Source organism: Erythrolamprus reginae, chromosome 1, assembly GCF_031021105.1.
Source record: "Erythrolamprus reginae isolate rEryReg1 chromosome 1, rEryReg1.hap1, whole genome shotgun sequence".
Classification (NCBI taxonomy): Eukaryota; Metazoa; Chordata; class Lepidosauria; order Squamata; family Dipsadidae; genus Erythrolamprus; species Erythrolamprus reginae.
This window is the reverse complement of record NC_091950.1, coordinates 365744306-365763316: the sequence shown is the minus strand read 5'-3', so window position 1 is coordinate 365763316 and position 19011 is coordinate 365744306. Positions and strand designations below refer to the sequence as shown.

At 40.3% G+C, this 19011-nt stretch overlaps 1 protein-coding gene across 1 annotated transcript in view; it reads left to right on the top strand.

Annotated features, from left to right (window-relative positions):
- The window catches only part of DTL (denticleless E3 ubiquitin protein ligase homolog), a 31938-nt gene extending 13271 nt beyond the window's left edge, over positions 1–18667 (top strand). The window contains exons 10-15 of the mRNA XM_070734459.1: positions 433–537; positions 6067–6179; positions 9177–9266; positions 10472–10607; positions 15362–16200; positions 18130–18667. Coding sequence (XP_070590560.1) covers positions 433–537; positions 6067–6179; positions 9177–9266; positions 10472–10607; positions 15362–16200; positions 18130–18195 — 1349 coding nt within the window. The 3' untranslated portion in view covers positions 18196–18667. The remainder of the gene's footprint in view (positions 1–432; positions 538–6066; positions 6180–9176; positions 9267–10471; positions 10608–15361; positions 16201–18129) is intronic.
- Positions 18668–19011: the final 344 nt, after the last annotated feature.

The following is a 19011-nucleotide window of genomic DNA, read 5'->3' as shown; positions in this document are numbered from 1 at the left end:
CAATTGAATGGAAGAAAAAAAATCAGATTTCCACAAGCTGTTATAGAAATGTTTTTACACTGCAATGTGGGATGTGCTAAAATACATTTTTAATAGCTTTATTACTTTTATCAAAAGGCAAAGACTGACTAAATAAGCAAAAGAGTTTAGTTTCCCTAGTTATAAAAATGCTCGCATTTACCAAAACAATGAAAAAATGTGTGCTATTCCACCTTCACAAAAAAGGCAACCTCCTCTTTGTATAACATAAAACTTAGATGAGTTTCCCCACTATACATGCTTGTACCTTAGTATCTTATTTGAAAGCACTTACTGGAATTTTTGTGTTTAATCTTCCAGTAAATACCAATAATCAGATTTCTGCTGGGATTAGCTGTTTCTTATTGAGCCTTTTAAGGAGAGAAGTTAACAACAGAATCTTCTGTGTTCTAGGATATTCCAGTCTTATTTTGGATTCCACTGGTACCAACCTATTTGCTAATTGCACTGATGATAATATATACATGTTCTGTATGCCAGGACTGAAGAATACTCCGGGTAAGTAGTAATATTTTGGAATACAGATTATCTGTACAATACTTATCAGGTTTAGAAAGCTATGGCTGATGCACACTATATCTCTTGCAGTAGCACCATATGCATTTCCAGGAAAGGTAGTTCCATATATTAAGCTATAGAATTGCAGTATGTAGTAAATTATACTTCAAATACAAATCTATCATGATAGCTTCGATTAATTGCAGTATGAAAGTTTATAACCCTACAGATGTCTCCATTCTCTGTTTTCCTTTAGACAAACAAGCTCAGTTGTCTGAGGACTACCTGTATATCTTTTCTCTATATTCTTATTGTCATTTGCAGCCTTTTACATTAATCCAGACTGGAACCATTACATCATATGTCAGGGAATTCCTTTGTTAATTGTAATCTCAAGCAAGCCTTGTTTATTTATTACCTGTCAGACCACAAGAAAACAGCAAATACTAAAAAAATGACTTAAATATGTTTTGAATAATGGGTGTTATTAAATGGTCATTGCACTTAAATGGAAATTTATCTACATTCCAACTATCTTCCTTTATGCTATATTCTGTAATTCTGCAAGAGTTGGAAGGTTCAGTTGATTTTGGTAAATTGGTTTTTTTGAAGAATAGCTCAATAAAATCTACAAAACTTTAATTGCTGCCTTTTTCCCAGCGGCAATTCCACAGTTAGAATATTTTGAAAATATAAGAGGTTTTTTTCTATGAAAGTATCACTGTTTTTTGAGAAAATGGGAAAGCTCAGATAAAAAAGATACTTATATCTGTTTTTATTTGAGTTTTACTAATAGAAGGCTACCAAATAGAAAGAAAATAAATCCTTGCAATATTGGAAAACCAATTCAATTTTTGCTAGCATCTGTAAAGATTTCTCATGTTTGGATTGTAATCTAGCCTCGATACATCTAGCAGATACCAGAATAAAGAAAGCTGTTCTAAATGGTCAGGTTCATTCCTTGGTTCTGTCTCTCTATTACTAAAAGAAGATTGTTTTGGATTTCAAGACCCAGATACAAGAGAGACAAAAATTAACTTGGATCTACCTATCCTGACTGTCATGATCTATTTCAAGTCAAAAGACTCAAACACAAAGAGCCTGCTCTGTCATCCTGAGCAATTGGAGAACAGTTTAATACTTGCAGTCAAACTTGCCAATAATTATTTGGGAGAATCAGTATGACTCAAATGACAAAGAAGCCAATTCCAAGCAGTGCCATCCCTGAGAACATGTTACAAACTCCAGAGAACTAAGAATGGCATGTTCTCAGAGGAATTCTGCTCAACGCATTGAGAAACCAGCAATAACCTTAATTGTACATATAACTGTCAGCAATTGGTTTTTCCATAGGGAAAAACTGCTTAAATGTTCTATATTTTCATTACTTGACTCCCCTATGCCACCCAAATCTCAATTTTTTGGTTCCAGAATTGTCTGACTATCCTGAAGCCTAGACCTTTCAACTGCTTCTCGACTTATGCTTTGCCCATGCTCTGATTTTACTTTGGACTCTTCCAGGCACATACCAACATTCTGCCTATTAAAGCCTGAAAATGTTTCAGGTTTCAATTGCACGAAACTATTTTAAGCTTGAATTTAGTGTTCAATCTTGAGATGACCACTTTTGTGCTAGAACACATCAATAAACAGTATCACTGTTCCCTTATTCCTGAAAATAGCAAATACTCACAGAGTTCCTGTATGAAATCCTGTGCTAACTTATAAAACGTTGCAAAAAAAAAAAGGAGGACCCACTATGTGTTAAAGATTTTCAGAATACAGTACTTTAAAAAAAAGTCCACTTATTTATTTCTTCAGGGAATGCAAGTTTTGAATGGTTTATCTCTGAGGTTAATGGGAATACTGGATTGTTTGCAACTTTTCACATTTGGCATTTCTGAAGTAGACACTAAACTTTCAGTGTCCAGTAGGGAAGTTGCTGCTTTTCTCATTTCCTGAAACCGGTATCTTATTTCTTAAGAAGGATGTGCAGTAACACAGAGATATGTGTTACGTGGCTATTTTTAAACAACTTTGAAACTAAAGCCCCTAGCAAAGGGAGTTGTGTGCAATAAACACTATGCAATGAAGAGTGGGATGTCAGATTTCTACTCAGCACAGAAAGTTACAGAGACTCTCTAAGTCAGTATTGAAAGGAAAACCTGTTATAGTATTTAGAGGTAAATGGAGGGGTAACTTTTATTTCAGTGTATTGCATTCCCTGCTCTTTTTCCTTTGATTGTGAGTATTCCATATTCTTCCACAAATATCTTAGCTGCTGGTCCTAGCTCTTTAAGAAAATTGCCTGAGTTGAACGAGTCTCTTAATTATTTCTCATATTACTTAACCGTGGTTATATTTTTGGCCTGTTATCTTATTGTTCTTCTTTTACTTTAAAGCAATGTTTGTCCATTGTGGAGTTATTATAGACAACCATACAAATATCACTTAGGCTATTAAATCTAAGCCTGCATAATGCAAGAATCCAAATAACAATCCAAATAGCTTCAATAAATTAAATCCAATGAAGAGAAACTGTCAGCTCTCTCGGTAATTCGTTTCACATACAAATTGCTGTTACTATGGAAAAATTTTCCTAACTTTTGCTTGGAATTTGTCATGTAGTTTAAATTTATTATTCTGTGTTTTATAGTCTGAGATAAAAGAGATCTTGCCACTTTTCTGTATTTGCATATACAGTGATACTTCATCTTACAAATGCCTCGTCATACAAACTTTTCAAGATACAAACCCGGGGTTTAAAAAATTTTTCCCTCTTCTTACAAACTATTTTCACCTTACAAACCTTACCGCTGCCGCTGGGATGCCCCACCTCCGGACTTCTGTTGCCAGCGAAGCACCCGTTTTTGCGCTGCTGGGATTCCTCTGAGGCTCCCCTCCATGGGAAACCCCACCTCCAGACTTCCATGTTTTTGTGATGCTTCAGGGGAATCCCAGCAGGGGAATCCAGCAGCGCAAAAATGGGCGCTTCGCTGGCAACGGAAGTCCGGAGGTGGGGTTTCCCAGTGAGAGGAGCCTCAGTGAAATGGCAGCATCACAAAAACACAGAGGTCCGGAGGTGGGGATTCAAGGACTTCGGTGTTTTTGCAATGCTGCGATTTCACTGATGCTCCCTTCGCTGGGAAACCCCACTGCCAGACTTCCGTTGCCAGTGAAGCGCTTGTTTTTGCGATGCTGGGATTCCCCTGCAGCATTGCAAAAACACAGAAGTCTAGAGGTGGGGTTTCCCATGGAGGGGAGCCTCAGGGGAATCCCAGCAGTGCAAAACCGGGCGCTTTCGGCTGGCGAAAGGGGTGAATTTTGGGCTTGCACGCATTAATCACTTTTCCATTAATTCCTATGGGAAACATTGTTTCGTCTTACAAACTTTTCACTTTAAGAAGCTCGTCCCGAAACCAATTAAGTTTGTAAGACAAGGTATCACTGTATTGCTGATGTGTAAACATCACCATTCCTTCAAACTCTTCTTATAGACTTTGGTTTTCTAGTCTCCTGAGCTTATCATCAGTCCTGAATATTTTCTAGTTTGTCTCAATTCTTAAATATGGTTCCCAGCATTAGATAGTGTTCCTCAAGTGGAATCTGATAACACAGAATAAAACAGAAGGATTAGCCTAAAACAGTGATGGCGAACCTGTGGCACGGGTGCCACAGATGGCACGTGGAGTCAAATCTTCTGGCACACAAGTTGTTGCCCTAGTTCAGCTCCAACATGCATGTGTTCTGGCCAGTTGATTTTTGGCTCACAAAAAGGCTCAGGGAAGGTGTTTTTGGCTTCTAGAGAACCTCCAAGGGGATGGGGGGAGGGCATTTTTATCCTCCTCCAACATCAGGAAAGCCTTTGGACCCCGGGGAGGGCGAAACACGAGCCTACTGGGCCCACCAAAAGTTGAGAAATAGACCGTTTTTGGCCTCCAGAGGACCTCTGGGGAGTGAGGGAAGCTGTTTTCGCCCTCTCCAGGCATAGAATTATGGGTGTGGGCACTCGCACATGTGTGACAGCATGGGTGTACGCTCTTTTGGCACCTGAGGGGAAAAAAGGTTCGCCATCACTGCCCTAGGATATAAAAGGTATATGGGTAGCCCTTGTCTTACAACAGTTCTTTTAGTGAATGTTATAATGGAACTGAAAAAAGTGACGATTGTTTTTCAAACAGTCATTGCACCATCCCCATAGTCACGTGATCAAGATTTGGATGCATGGCAATTGACTAATATTTATGATAGTTACAGTGTTCCAGGGTCATCTCATCACCTTTTGCAACCTTCTGAGAAAGTCCATGGGGAAGTCAGATTCACCTAACAACTGTGTTACTAACTTAGCAACTGCAATGATTCATTTAATTGTGGCAAGAAAGGACATAAAATGGGCAAAACTCAGTAACAACAGTCTCGTTTAGCAATAGAAATTTTGCGCTCAGTTGCGGTTGTAAGTCAAGGGATACCTCTACAGTGGTACCTCGACATACGAGTTTAATTCGTTCCAGACCCGAGCTCATAAGTCGATCAACTCGCATCTCAAACGAATGCCTTTAGACTTTGTTTTTCGCGCCGAGATAACTGGAAACAAGGAGATTCTTGCGCCACCTAGTGGAAGCTCGGCTCGTATCCCGAATTTGAGCTCGGGTGTCGAACAGAAATTTCGCTCGCGTCGCGGCTCATAACTTGGAAAACTCGCATGTGGAGCAGCTCGAATCTAGAGGTACCACTGTACTTCCATTGATGCAACCTAAATCAAATATGCAATTTTTGTGACCACAAAACAGTTCTGGCCCATATTCAGCTTTGCAGTTAGCTACTTTTCTATTTTTTTTCCTCTTAAGTAATATTAACACATCAGACATTCATCAAATTTTACTTCTTTATTTTTCCTAATTGAGGAAAATTTTCATTTTTGCCATCCGCAGGCTTCCCAGATCTTCTGTCCACCCCATTTTTTTGAAAAATTGGTACATTTTTCACAAAAATGGGATGCAGGGGCAGGGCTTTGGCACAACAAAAATGGCTGTATTCGGTGTATAAGATGCACCAAGATTTTCACCCTCAGGGTGTGTGTGTATGTTTTATACTCTGAAAAATGTGGTATATCAATTCTTTATTTTGAATATATTTGAATAGTTAATTCTTGCTAATTTTAATAGTCTTTCTTAAGCTCTTGTTTTCCCCCTTTTTTGCTTTTCCTTTCCAGTTCCGGGCTATTGTCTATATACTTTTCCATTGTCATCTGCATTATTTCTATCATATGTATATGTCTTATTTATTTTTAAATCTTGTATTGGAATGTTCTAAAGTCTCAATTTATATCATTTTGGTAATTATGTAATGTATACATATAGTCATTGGCAATAAAGACCTGATTATTCTGCTAGCGAGAGAAATGATACTAAATATTTTAGAGCCTTCTCTTTATAAAATACTATGTGATGTGAAGAATTTATCCTCAAATTTGGATCTTAAATTGTGTATGACTGGTTTTTTTGTGTTTTTTTTGTTGTTGAATTGCAGTGTCAGTTTTCAGCGGACATCAAAATTCCAGCTTCTATGTCAAATCCAGCATTAGCCCAGATAACCAGTTCTTAATCAGTGGTTCAAGTGACCAATGTGCCTATATCTGGAAGGTAAGCGGTGTTGGCTCTGACTATAATATTGCTATGTTCTTTCTATATTCACTTTGTGCAAGGAAGATGGATATGTAGGGCCAGAGAGAAGATGATAGTATTAATTGAACAATGTTTCTAGCATATTGTGTCTAAAGTACACAGCTGTCAAACCTGGATACTAGTCCAGATATAAAACAGAGCTAAGTTCCTGCCTCTACCTTCTCTATATTTCTAGTTGCTGATATTAATCTGGTTTTAATAGGCCTTTAAAAATCTCTTTTCATTTCTGCTTTTCAGCAATTGCAACAAGTTGAAAGTTCTTGCTTTACATTTAACAAAAGTCTATACATTAACCAAAGTTTAATAGTCATAATTGTTTTTATTTTTTCAAGCTAATCATTTCCCAAGGTTTATAAACTGCATCACAATTAGGTTTTATTTCATAACCCCTATCTCATGATCCTCAATTTCCAGCAGTTAAGATTTTATTATGGCAATTCAGTCAGAATTTTTAATAACATTTGCCAGTATCAGCTGGAGGTTCAGGAATTTAGTTTACATGCCAAGCTTTCTATGGAGAGATGCATATGTTTCAGTATAATTTCCTTATCCAGTGACACACATTAGAGCAGCGATGGCTAATCTTTTTTTCCTCGGGTGCCAAAAAAAGCAGGCATGTGCGTGCGTGCAACCTCCCTAATGTAATACTGCTCAGCAGGGCCTCCCACACATGCACAGGCAACCCCCATGCTCTCCCGCCCCTCGCGCATGCATGGGTGACCCCTGTGCAGTCTTTTGGTGCTAAGAGGCCTCCCCTGCAGCGCCTCCCCCTGCCCATTTTTGGTCCCAAGAGGCACCTGAAAGGCCTGCTAGCACCAATATGGGAGGGGATCCCCAATCCTTAAACATGATCTAAGTATTGCCCACTAGATCATATGCTGCAACATCCTGCCTGTCAACGACTACTTCAGCTTCAACCACAACAACACAAGAGCACACAACAGATTCAAGCTTAATATTAACTGCTCCAAAATTGACTGTAAAAAATATGACTTTAATAATTGAGTTGTCGAAGCGTGGAACTCATTACCGGACTCCGTAGTGTCATCCCCTAACCCCCAACATTTTACCCTTAGACTATCCAGGGTTGACATCTCAGATTCCTAAGAGGTCAGTAAGGGGCATGCATAAGCACACTAGCGTGCCTTCTGTCCCCTGTCCTATTGTCTCTCCTATATCTCCTATATCTTCTCTTCTATCCCTATATCTTTTCTTCTATTCTCTCATTGATATATTGCATTTCTATATTTTCTCTTCTTTCTTTGATATATTTAACTTCAAGTGTATTCTCTATAACCTTCATTGTGTATTGTGTTTTGGACAAAATAAATAAATTAAATAAATTTTTAAAATATGATAAAAACTCATTTAAATAATGAGTGGGTATGTTCTTTAATTTTAGAGCAACCTCCTTTTATTTTGCATTTGATTCTGTTAACTTAGTATTCAGGAAGCCTAATAGGGTGCTCCTTAAACATTTTTTAAGAACCCTGAGAAATTTTAAAAGTATAAACATTCAGGGTAAAATATGAAGCGTGAACTGTTTATGCTAACATCTACATAATTTTTGAGTTATACAATTTGTTTACTTTAAACATTTATATAGCTGCCTATTTAAAACCAGCTCTGGGCAACTTACAACCAATAAAATATATATTGTAAAACTAACAGCAATAAAACTAAAAACAGGAAAATCTGGTGCCACGGCCATGCTTCTCTGATGCATTCATATTCTTGTCTAATCCTGCCTTCGCGCTGTCCCAAAACCTGGGGAGTGAGGGGAGGTGAGGTTTTATGTGAATGGATAGAACCGTAGGGGCTGTCAGATCTTGGGGGAAGAAAGTAGTATTCAAAGTGAAGCCTCACTACTGCAGTAAAGAGTAATACTATCAGTTCCCGTGATTTAGATGCTATCCCTGTGTCAATGCTGCCTAGGACTACATTGACCTTTTGGCAGCTCTAGCTGACCCATACTTAAGCAGTGGCCCAATATGACGCCTAGTTCTCATAAGCACTAGTGTTGAGCCAGTTACAGAACTCATTTGTGCTTCCGTGGCTTCATGCTGAGAATTTGAAAAAAGATAATCACAAATTTACGTTGATCAATGGACATCGCAAGAGATCTGTGTATGTATTTAAAAGATTTTAAATTGAGAAAACTTAATACAACAGTCTTAAGGAAATTCATCAGCCTTACATGTCAGGATATAGCTGTGAAAGAGCAAGGGGATGGCTTTAAACATCAAGATTAAAATATAGGAATGGAATGGAATAGAATAGAATAAAATAACAGAGTTGGAAGGGACCTTGGAGGTCTTCTAGTCCAACCCCCTGCTTGGGCAAGAAGCCCTACACCACTTCAGACAAATGGTTATCCAAAATTTAAAAACTTGAACCATAATACAGGTACTAGTAGTTGGAAGTAAAGGTTCAGCTGCATACCGTAATTCATCAACTTACCTTACAATGAAGAACAGGAAAACCTATTAACACTTGGGTTAAAAAATGTTCAAAATTTGAATCTTACTTTTACCCATAATCTAGGCTTAGCTTTTGCATGTTTTAAATATAGAATTTAGCTTACAGAGGTAGCTATAATGTTTATACAGGATGTGTGTGGCTTCGCTACTTCCTTTTGACCTTTAACCAACAATACATGATAGAAGCTCTTCTTTGATAACTTGCATCAGCTCTCTCTAACCCAAATTATCTAGATATATTGCATTACAGTTTACAGCTAAGAATGATTGGAGGAATCCAGCCAATTTGGGTATCTACTAGGGATGGTTTCTGTAGGAAAAGCCAGAGAGAAATAAGAATTCTTCACAGAGTGAAATTGATGGCTAGACGTCTAGAAGTTCAAGTGTCCTACCTTTGAATTGTGTCCCTTGGGCTAGTCATAAATAAGCAATAATCTTTCTTGATATATTTTTTTTAATTTTTGTGTCTATATAGGTATCTGAACCACAACGTCCTCCAATGGTACTTCATGGCCACCTGCAAGAGGTCACTTCTGTTGCCTGGTGTCCATCTGATTTCACTAAGGTTTGTTTCTGGTGTTTTGTCTTCTTTTTTTTTTAGTTCTATTCCATTCTCTTTTTGCAAAAGTAAATATGACTGTTTTCTCTTGTTTTAAAAACATGGGTGGCTATTTTAAAGGTTCTTTATTCCAAACATTTTTCTTCCTATTTCATAATAATAATAACAACAATCACAAAGTTGGAAGGGGCCTTGGAGGTCTTCTAATCCAACTCCCTGCTTAGGCAGGAAACCCTTTACCACTTCTGATAAATGGTTATCCAACATCTTCTTAAAAACTTCCAGTTGGAGCATTCACAACTTCTTGAGGGAAAGCTGTTCCACTGATTAAAGCGATCCCTTCTTTGTAAGGCCCTTCGGTTGTGTAAATTAATGTATTGTCCTGCAGACAAACTGAGAGAAGACAAACTGTCCAACGAACTGCCAGCCCCCTCCCCTGAGCTGTCTGCTAATTCTTCCTGGCTCTTTGCCACATCTTCCTGACTGTCTGCTACATCTTCCTGGCTGTCAGCCAGGCTTTCACAGTCACTGTGTGCCGCATCTCCCCCATCTGTGGGGGCAATGGCTGGCCCAGGCCCAAACACAACAGTTTCTAACCATTGCTTCTTGTTCTACCCTTCTTGTCCAACCCTCAGGTGCTTTGGAGAATAGTTTGACTCCCTCTTCCTTTCAGCAACCCCTGAGATATTGGAACACTGCTATCATGTTTCCCCTTCTTATTATACAAACCTTCATGTTTTCCCTAGAAATATTTGGTCCTCAAATGGCTTCTCCTACTCCTTTTTATCATGTAGATTAAACATGTATATAGAAATCAGTTCTTGCTATATTATAAAATATAATGCAGTGAAATGGTTCTCTGATCAGAAGTAAGAATCCCTGAGTTTGATAGGCTTCCTAAGTGAATGCAGCATGGCTGATTACTTTTTTTCCTAGACTGAGGCCTGCATTCCCTCTGTATACAGTATAAGATACATGGGGTATACTGTAAATATAGGCAAGTCTAAGAAAAATATTATTTAGTAATATTGATTCCATTAATGGGTGATACTGGTGACTTTTAGGAAGTGTTCCTTAGAAGTGATATCAGTTTCATCCAGTGAAGGTATTGTAAATTGGATAGTAAGGGCCATATGCAGCCAATAATTTGCCCACTCTAATCTTTTATATTCCATATTTCAAACTGCAATATTTGTCATGCCACTTTGCAGATTTCCACTTGTTCAGATGACAACACTATCAAGATCTGGCGTTTGAGGCAAAGCACTGAACAAAAGACCTCGACAGACAAAACCAGCTTGGTTGGTTGGACTGATCAAAAGACAGTAGCAGAACAAAACAAAATAGGTAATGCCTTCTGAATTAATTATTCCTTTTCTCTAATATGGATTTAGATCTTGTAAAACGTTTACAAAATAAGTTGCAAAACATAATTTATTCCTAATTTTCTCTTAGCTTGGGAAGAGCTTAAACTTAATGCTACAAGAGTGCTTCATTTCTACTGTATCTATTGACTACAACTCACAGCACATATACAATAGATCTCTTTTATCTCTCAAAAAAGTCTCTGCTATAAAATTAGTGAGAGAGAAGGTTCCCAAAAAATGAATTATGGTGGTATCTTTGAGTGAGTTTGGCAATGGCATATTTCTAGCTGTAGGAAAGGCAGTAAATTGTTCTGTAAACATAAAATCCCTATGCAGGAAACTTGTAGAACAATAGGAGGGTATGTGCCAGTTCTCTTTCATGCTGCGAGTATCTCACGTGCACATATACATCATTGTCCTGTTAGGAAACTTTAAAATAATCACTTCCTATTCCCTTAGATAAAGAAGAGTGCTGTTTAATCCTTTGGTTTGAAAACTGCAAGTGATGTGCATGCTGCAGCTTTATAAAATTGGTAGTAGTACTGTATTATATAAAGCGTCTCATCTCCTTATTCTCCTTCATTTTCTCCTGAAACAGCTTAGAAATGGGAAAGAAAGTCCATGAACACATCAAACATAAGCAGGCTTCCTTTTGAGACCTTGGTTTGTTGAATACAGAGCAAATGTTAAATACATAAAATACAGTGGTACCTCTACTTAAGAATGCCTCTACTTAAAAACTTTTCTAGATAAGAACTGGGTGCTCAAGATTTTTTTGCCTCTACTTAAGAACCATTTTCTACTTAAGAACCCTAGCCCAGAAAAATTTCCCAGGAAATTTGAGAGCGGCACGAAGGCCCAGCCAGTTTCCTGCCATTCCCCCTTTAATTCCGGCCATCTTGGGCTTTTCTGGGATGCCAGACTTTCGGTGGCGCTTAAGGAGGCTTTGGCAGCCCAGAGCAAATGGAGTGTTTTCCTTTCTCTGAGTGCTTAGAGAGGAAATAAACCACTTTGCTGTGGTGACTCCCTTGCGCTGCCTCCCATACACTCGGTGCGAGATTGCCTCCCGGAGCATCTGGGTGCAGAAAGGCAAAAGGGGGCGCTCACCTCACCACCTTTCTTCTGCAGCAACTGTTCTCCTCTTCTTCCTTTCCTCCTCCCCCCCACCCAAATTCCGAGCATTTATTTCTTTTTTAATGGGTTTGCACGCATTATTTTACATTGATTCCTATGGGAAAAAATGTTTCTACTTAAGAACGTTTTTACTTAAGAACGTTTTACTTAAGAACCTGGTCACGGAACGAATTAAGTTCTTAAGTAGAGGTACCACTGTAATTATTTACACTGATTCATATTGTCTTAAGTGATGGCTAACCTTTTTGTCATCCTGTGCCGAAAGCATGTATGTGCACCAAAATGCAACACATGTGTGACACCCCTGCTCATGTGCACCTGACAGCCCACATGCGCACCCCGTGTTGCCCACATGCACCCCAGACATGCACGGCAGCGACCCCAAAACCAGCTGACCAGTGGAAGGCGTGAACGATGGAGCTGAGCTGGGGTGACAGCTCGTGTGCCCTTAGAGAGGGCGCTGCATGACACCCGTGGCATACTTGCCAAGGGTTCACCATCACAGTCTTAACCTCAGTTCTATTTCAGGGCTGTTTAGATAAAAGCATGCAAGATGTTTGTACTTCCTCCATCCTCCGTTCACTGGCACAGACAGTTGCACTGTGACTATCTTGAAATTATATATGCACAGGCTTTCTAAGCTTTTAATATTTGGAAAAGGGATACAGGGGTGTTTACCATTTATTTTTATGTTTGAGAATGTAGAGGCAAATTCTTTGTTCTTTGTGGGACTGCCTGATCTCTTCAGACTTTATCATTTTGTATCTTGTCTTTTACCACAAAAACCCTCTCCAAGATGGATTGAATTTTCCTAGAAGTAAAATGTTTCCAAATAACTTTATACACATTTTCCTAAGTAGCAATTCTTAGGTTGCCTGCTAAGAAAACACAAGGGGGAAAACCCTTCAAATCTGAATCATTCAGATTATAAATATTTAAATACATTTATTGTGCAACATTGCTGCATTTTATTTATTTATTTTATTTATTTAATTTGACTTCTATGCCGCCCAATCCGGAAGGACTCAGGACAGCTAACAACAGCATAAAATAACAACAATAACAATAATTTTTTAAAAGTCAAGGAAAACCCCCCGAGCAATTTCTAAAATCCAAATTAAAACTTAAAAACAGTTTAAACAACACACATACTACTTATTTATACCAATTGATATACGTGGACAAGCTAGTGGTTGATTTAGGGCTCCCAGGCCTGCCGGCATAGCCAGGTCTTCGTGGTCTCACAAAAAGCCAGCAGGGTGGAAGCAGTGCGGACCTCGGGAGGGGGGGAGTTGATTCCATAAAGTTGGGGCAGCAACAGAGAAGGCCCTCCCCTGCAGTCCCCCCAACCTGTATTGTTTAGCTCAGTGTTTCCCAACCTTTTTTGAGCCACGGCACATTATTCACATTTACAAAATCCTGGGGAACATTGAGCGGGGGGGGTGTAAAAAAAGTTTGGACAAAAAATATCTCTCTTCCTCCCTTTCGCTCTATTTTTCTCTCTCCCTCTTTCTCTCTCTCTCTCCCTTCCATCCTCTTTCCCCTCTCTCTCCATCTCTCTTTGTTTCTCCCTTCCTTCCTCTCTTTTTTGCCCTCCTCTCCCTCCTTCCCTCTCTCTGTCTTTCCCTCACCCTCCTTCCCCCCTCTTTCTCTCTCTCTCTTGCTCTCTCTCTTGCTGTCTTTCTCTCTTCCCCCTCTCTCTCCCTCTCTCTTTCTCTCTCTTGCTATCTCTCTTTCTCTCTCTCTCCTTTGCTTTCTCTCTTTCTCTCCCCCTCTCTCTCCCTCTCTCTTGCTATCTCTCTTTCTCTCTCTCTCTTTTGCTTTCTCTCTTTCTCTACCCCCTCTCTCTCCTTTCTCTCTCCCTCTCTCTTTCTCTCTCTCCCTCTCTTGCTATCTCTTTCTCTCTCTCCCCCCTCTCTCCCTCTCTTTCTCTCTCTCCCTCTCTTGCTATACAGTGATCCCTCGAGTTTCGCGATCTCGATCTTCGCGAAACGCTATATCACGATTTTTAAAAAAATATTAATTAAAAAAAAAACCACTTCCGCGTTTGGCTTCGGGAGTCAGCTGGGAAGCGGCGCGGCTGTTTTAAAAGGTCGCAGCCGGCCTGGGGGGCTTCCCAGCACCCCCCCTAACCCCCAACCCGGGTTCGGGGGGGTGCTGGGAAGCCCCCCAGGCCGGCTGCGACCTTTTAAAACAGCCACGCCGCTTCCCAGCTGAGTCCTGAAGCCAAACGCCAAAGGCGAACTTCCGCGTTTGGCTTCAGGACTCAGCTTTGAAGCAGCGCGGCTGTTTTAAAAGGTTGCAGCTGTCCTGGGGGGCTTCCCAGCACCCCCCCGAACCCCCAACCTGGGTCTTCCTGGCCGCCCACGCAAAGGGGAAACCCCGGCTCCTCGCTGATGCTCGCCCGCCCGCCAGCAAGAGGGGGAAGACCCAGGGAAGGTTTCTTCGGCCGCCCAGCAGCTGATCTGCTCGGTAGCGCAGCAGCAGCGAGGAGCCGAATCGGGGTTTCCCCTTTGCGTGGGCGGCGGGGAACGCAAACTCCACCATCTACGCATGTGTGGCCATAGAAAAAAGGGCGCGCATGCGCAGATGGTGTTTTTACTTCCGCAACCCTACATCGCGAATCGATTATCGCGCGGGGTCTTGGAACGGAACCCTCGCGATAATAGAGGGATCACTGTATCTTTCTCTCCCCCCCTCTCTTCCTCTCTCTCTCTCCCTCTCTTGCTATCTCTTTCTCTCCTCCCTCTCTCCTTCTCTCTCTCCCTCTCTTGCTATCTCTTTCTCTCTCTTTCTATCCCCCCCTCTCTTCCTCTCTCTTTCTCTCTCTACCTCTCTTGCTTTCTCTTTCTCTCCCCCCTCTCCCCCTCTCTCTTTCTCCCAGTAGCCATGGGGCGACGGCAGGGTGATCAGCTTGAGGCGGAGCTCCAGAACGGAGGCACAGACGGTGGTGGCTAGACGCCGTACATTTCTGGCGTTGCGCTGGGCATGGACATGAGGCTTGAGCCTCCGTCCTAGTCCAGCCAGCAGGCAAGTGCCAGCCACGCAATTCCAGCATTTCCAGCCGCCGCCGTCGGTGCCTCTGTTCCGGAGCTCCGCCTCACAGCTGATCACCTTGACGTCGCCCCACGGCTACTGGGAGAAAGAGAGAGGGGGAGAGAGAGAGGGACCACCCTGCCACCGCCCCACGGCATGGCTCCTGCCCGCTGCCGCTGCCGCCATCACCCTCCCCCTGCGCGCCGCCCTGCCGCTGCCCTCCCACCAAGCCCCAAAGCTCACCTGCTGACAGGGAAGCTCCAGCCGGGCGGGGCGCCGCAACTGCTGGAAAACTTGGAAGGCGCAAAGAAGCAAGCTCAGCTTCCGGTCTCACAACTTTTTTCTCTTCGCAAAAAGTTGCGAGACCAGAAGCTGAGCTTATTTCTTTGCGGCACACCTGACCATGTCTCGCGGCACACCAGTGTGCCGCGGCACACCGGTTGGGAAACACTGGTTTAGCTGATGGGACCCGGAGGAGGCCAACTCTGTGTGATCTAATTGGTCTCTTTTTCCTTCATGTTGCTTTATCTTCTATCTACTAAAGGTGCTATGTTTTCCTTTCAGAAATTCTTAGCAGCAGACATGGTACTCCACCTAAGGTTCTTCCAGCAGGCAGCCCTCCTATTTCTTCACCACAGCCAGCTGCTTGTGCTCCAACTTACACAGGGGATCTTCCACTTCCTACGAACACACCAACATCATCTTCTGCCAAGACGTCAACCATCTCAATTTGCACCTCCACTCCTGCAAAGAAGAAAGTTACTTCAAGCACCTTATCGAAGCCGGTGCTTCCTTCAACTACATCCATTCAACACTGGGTTACAAAGACTCCAAATTCATCTCCACCTATAAAGGAAACAAAGCTAGTTTCTCCACAAATAGCTGCAGCAGATATTCCTGACACGGCCTTTGCTTCCCCCTCACCACATCTGAGGTCGGAAACACGTGCCAAGAGAAGGTTAGAATCCAGTAGGGAGGAAAATATGGCGTGTCTCAAAAGCTGTAACTGCATGACTGAACATCACCCAGAGTCTAAGAAATCCAGACAAGAACAGTTCACTTTGGCGGCAGGTTCAACACCTTGTAGAGGAGACTGCCTTACTCTTAATGGAGAAGTACAGAATATTAATGGAGAAGCACAGAATTTTCAAAGCTTGAAGGAGCCCTTTTCTCCTAGCAGTCCTTGTTCTTCCACCACTTGTCTAAATTATCCACATCTTATCGAGGCATCTTGTGAGAAGATGGTTGACAAGGAGAATGGTTCTATTGACAGAAGAACCTGGCTGTCTGATTTGGGAAATAAGCTACGGACTAACAAGATGACCAATGGGTCACCCTCATCATTACGGAATCCAAGCACAAAACGAATGGAAGCTAGGACAGGAGCTACATCACCAGGGCCAGTAAGTAAATTGCACATGGTTACTAAACCATCTTTGTTAATTTGGTCAAAAAGTCTTCTTAGAAGTATTAGATATTATAGTAGAAGCACCATCCGTGCTAACGAGTAGAAAAGTCTCTTTGCTATAAAAAGTAGGGAGAGAGGGCTAAATCAACATCAAATTAAGGCAGTACAGTGTTCCCTCGATTTTCACGGGTTCAAACTTCGCGAAAAGTCTATACAGTAGTCCCTCACCTATCGCTGGTGTTACGTTCCAGACCTGGCCGCGATAGGTGAAATCCGCGATGGGGAATTTATCGACTGATAGTACTTATTTAAGTATTTATATTGTAATTGTTTGGTAAGTTTTCATTGTTTTAAGTGTTTATAAACCCTTCCCACACAGTATTTATTTTAGATACAGTATTTAAATACAGTATTTACAATTTTAGATTTTTTTTTTTTTTAAACCTGCCGATCAAGTTCGGCGGGCTGTTTAAATCTGCCAATCGACTTCCTCAGAAACCCGCGATGAAGTGAAGCCGCAGTAGGTGAAGCGCGGTATAGCGAGGGACTACTGTACCACGGTTTTTCAAAAATATTAATTAAAAAATACTTTGCGGGTTTTTTCCCTATACCACGGTTTTTCCCGCCCGATGACATCATATGTCATTGCCAAACTTTCGTCCACCTTTAATAAATATTTTTTTAAATAAACTTTAATAAAGAAACATGGTGAGTAATGATCTAAATGGTTGATAGGGGAATGGGAAATTGCAATTTAGGAGTTTAAAGTGTTAAGGGAAGGCTTGTGATACTGTTCATAGCCAAAAATAGTGTATTTACTTCCGCATCTCTACTTCGCGGAAATTCAACTTTCGCGGGTGGTCTCAGAATGCATCCTCCGCGAAAATCGAGGGAACACTGTATTGTATACCCAAAGAGCACCACTCTTGGGCATAACAGGCAAAGATGGGGAAGTGGCTCATGCTTGAGAACACACAAATAGTTTGAAGAATTTCTAATACTGACTTATGAACTAGGGATACTCAATTGTCAGAAATTGACTTTCTAATTTTCCAAATCTGAAAACTAAATAATAAACAGAACTCCTACCTCCTACCATGTTTCCCTGAAAATAAGACACTGTCTTATATTTTTTTTAAAAACCTGAAATAAGTGCTTGGCCTTATTGCCATGCATTCAAAAGCCTGATTGGGCTTATTATCAGGGGATGTCTTATTTTTGGGAAAACATGGTTCATAGCCCAATTTGCTCTGCAGGCCAGGTTTTTTTACATATGTAGAAATGTGGAGTTTGTAATCTTTTATCTGCAGAGTTTGGATGAATTTTATATTTGCAGTCTTTTGTTCTATGTTCTAAAACTAATGGTCAGGCTCTATAAGTCAGCGATAAATCTATAATGGTACGGAGATGATGTTTTTCTGTTTCAAGATGTAAGGCTAGTAAAAATTTAATAAATATACTGTTGATGGTTTTTTAAATTGTGCCCCTCCCCCACTCCAAGCAGAAAAATAAGCTAGTGTGATTTGATGTTTTGTGAGATGATTATTTCTTTTGGCCAAGAGGATCGGTTTTTGTCTGTCTCTTTTTATAATGGATATATCAGATAGTGATACTGTCACTTTCACTTCTTGATACTAGATGCGTTCAAACAAACAGCCATTGGTGTGTTGCTTTAATTCCAGCACTAAGTAGGAACATGCCTTCAATAATGAAATCTATTATTTAAACTTTCTTAGACTGATTTACTATACCTTACTAGACTACAACTTCTCATTTACTTTCTGGCTATGAAAGATGTATGATAATTAGTTGCTAATGTAGAAAAATTGATTAGAATGACTATGGAAAGAACAAAATGGTAAAAATGAAACTTTTTATGCTGATAATTATATTTGACTAGATTTTTTTGTTTTTAATCTTACAGATTATAACTACAATAACAATGAGGAAGATTTGTACATACTTCGAACGAAAGTCACAAAAAAACTAAAGAACTATGATTTGAGTATACCTTAATGCTGAAACATGCTTTTTATTAATCCAGATGGATTTAGTTTTGTCCACAAAAAAGATACCCATGTGTTTTAATTAAAACTAATACTTTCTGTTTTTTATTTTTTTTTATATACCATCTTGCATTTAATTAGTTAGTTTAGGACACTAATTAAAAGGACAAACAGGCTCAATGAAACAGCCAACCCCTTTGTAAGATTTGCGTTTTTTTCTTTTATGATAAATTGTAGGAAATATTTTTTTCAAATCTTTTTTTGACTTATGTTTACCTATTTGAATGTACTTTTAATTGCTAAGTTAGCACATAATGCAAAACAAAAAAGGAATATCCATTCAATAATGTTTTACTTGATCTGCCTTATACTAAAGGAAATCCCTTTATTTTATGCATCCCACTTTCCCATTGTATTGGTGCAAAAATATTTTCTGATAAAGTACACTTTTCTTAACATTGCAGCTCTTTTTCTTCTTTTGTGTAATGGAGCAGATAATAAGTAAGAGGGACAAAAAAGCCTACTATGCACTCCTGGAGGAAATCTGACACTTGAATTCTGAGCCAATTAAAGAAGTGGTGAAAGCTAAACTTTTGATAGTTTTGTATTGAGCATTTACCTTTTCATAGCACACTCAGATTCCTAAAATTGACATATGTTGCCATGTTTATCACATTGGGAATTTATTTATTTATTTATTTTATTTATTGATTTGATTTTTATGCCGCCCTTCTCCTTAGACTCAGGGTGGCTTACAACATGTTAGCAATAACACTTTTTCAACAGCTAGGCTATTGCCC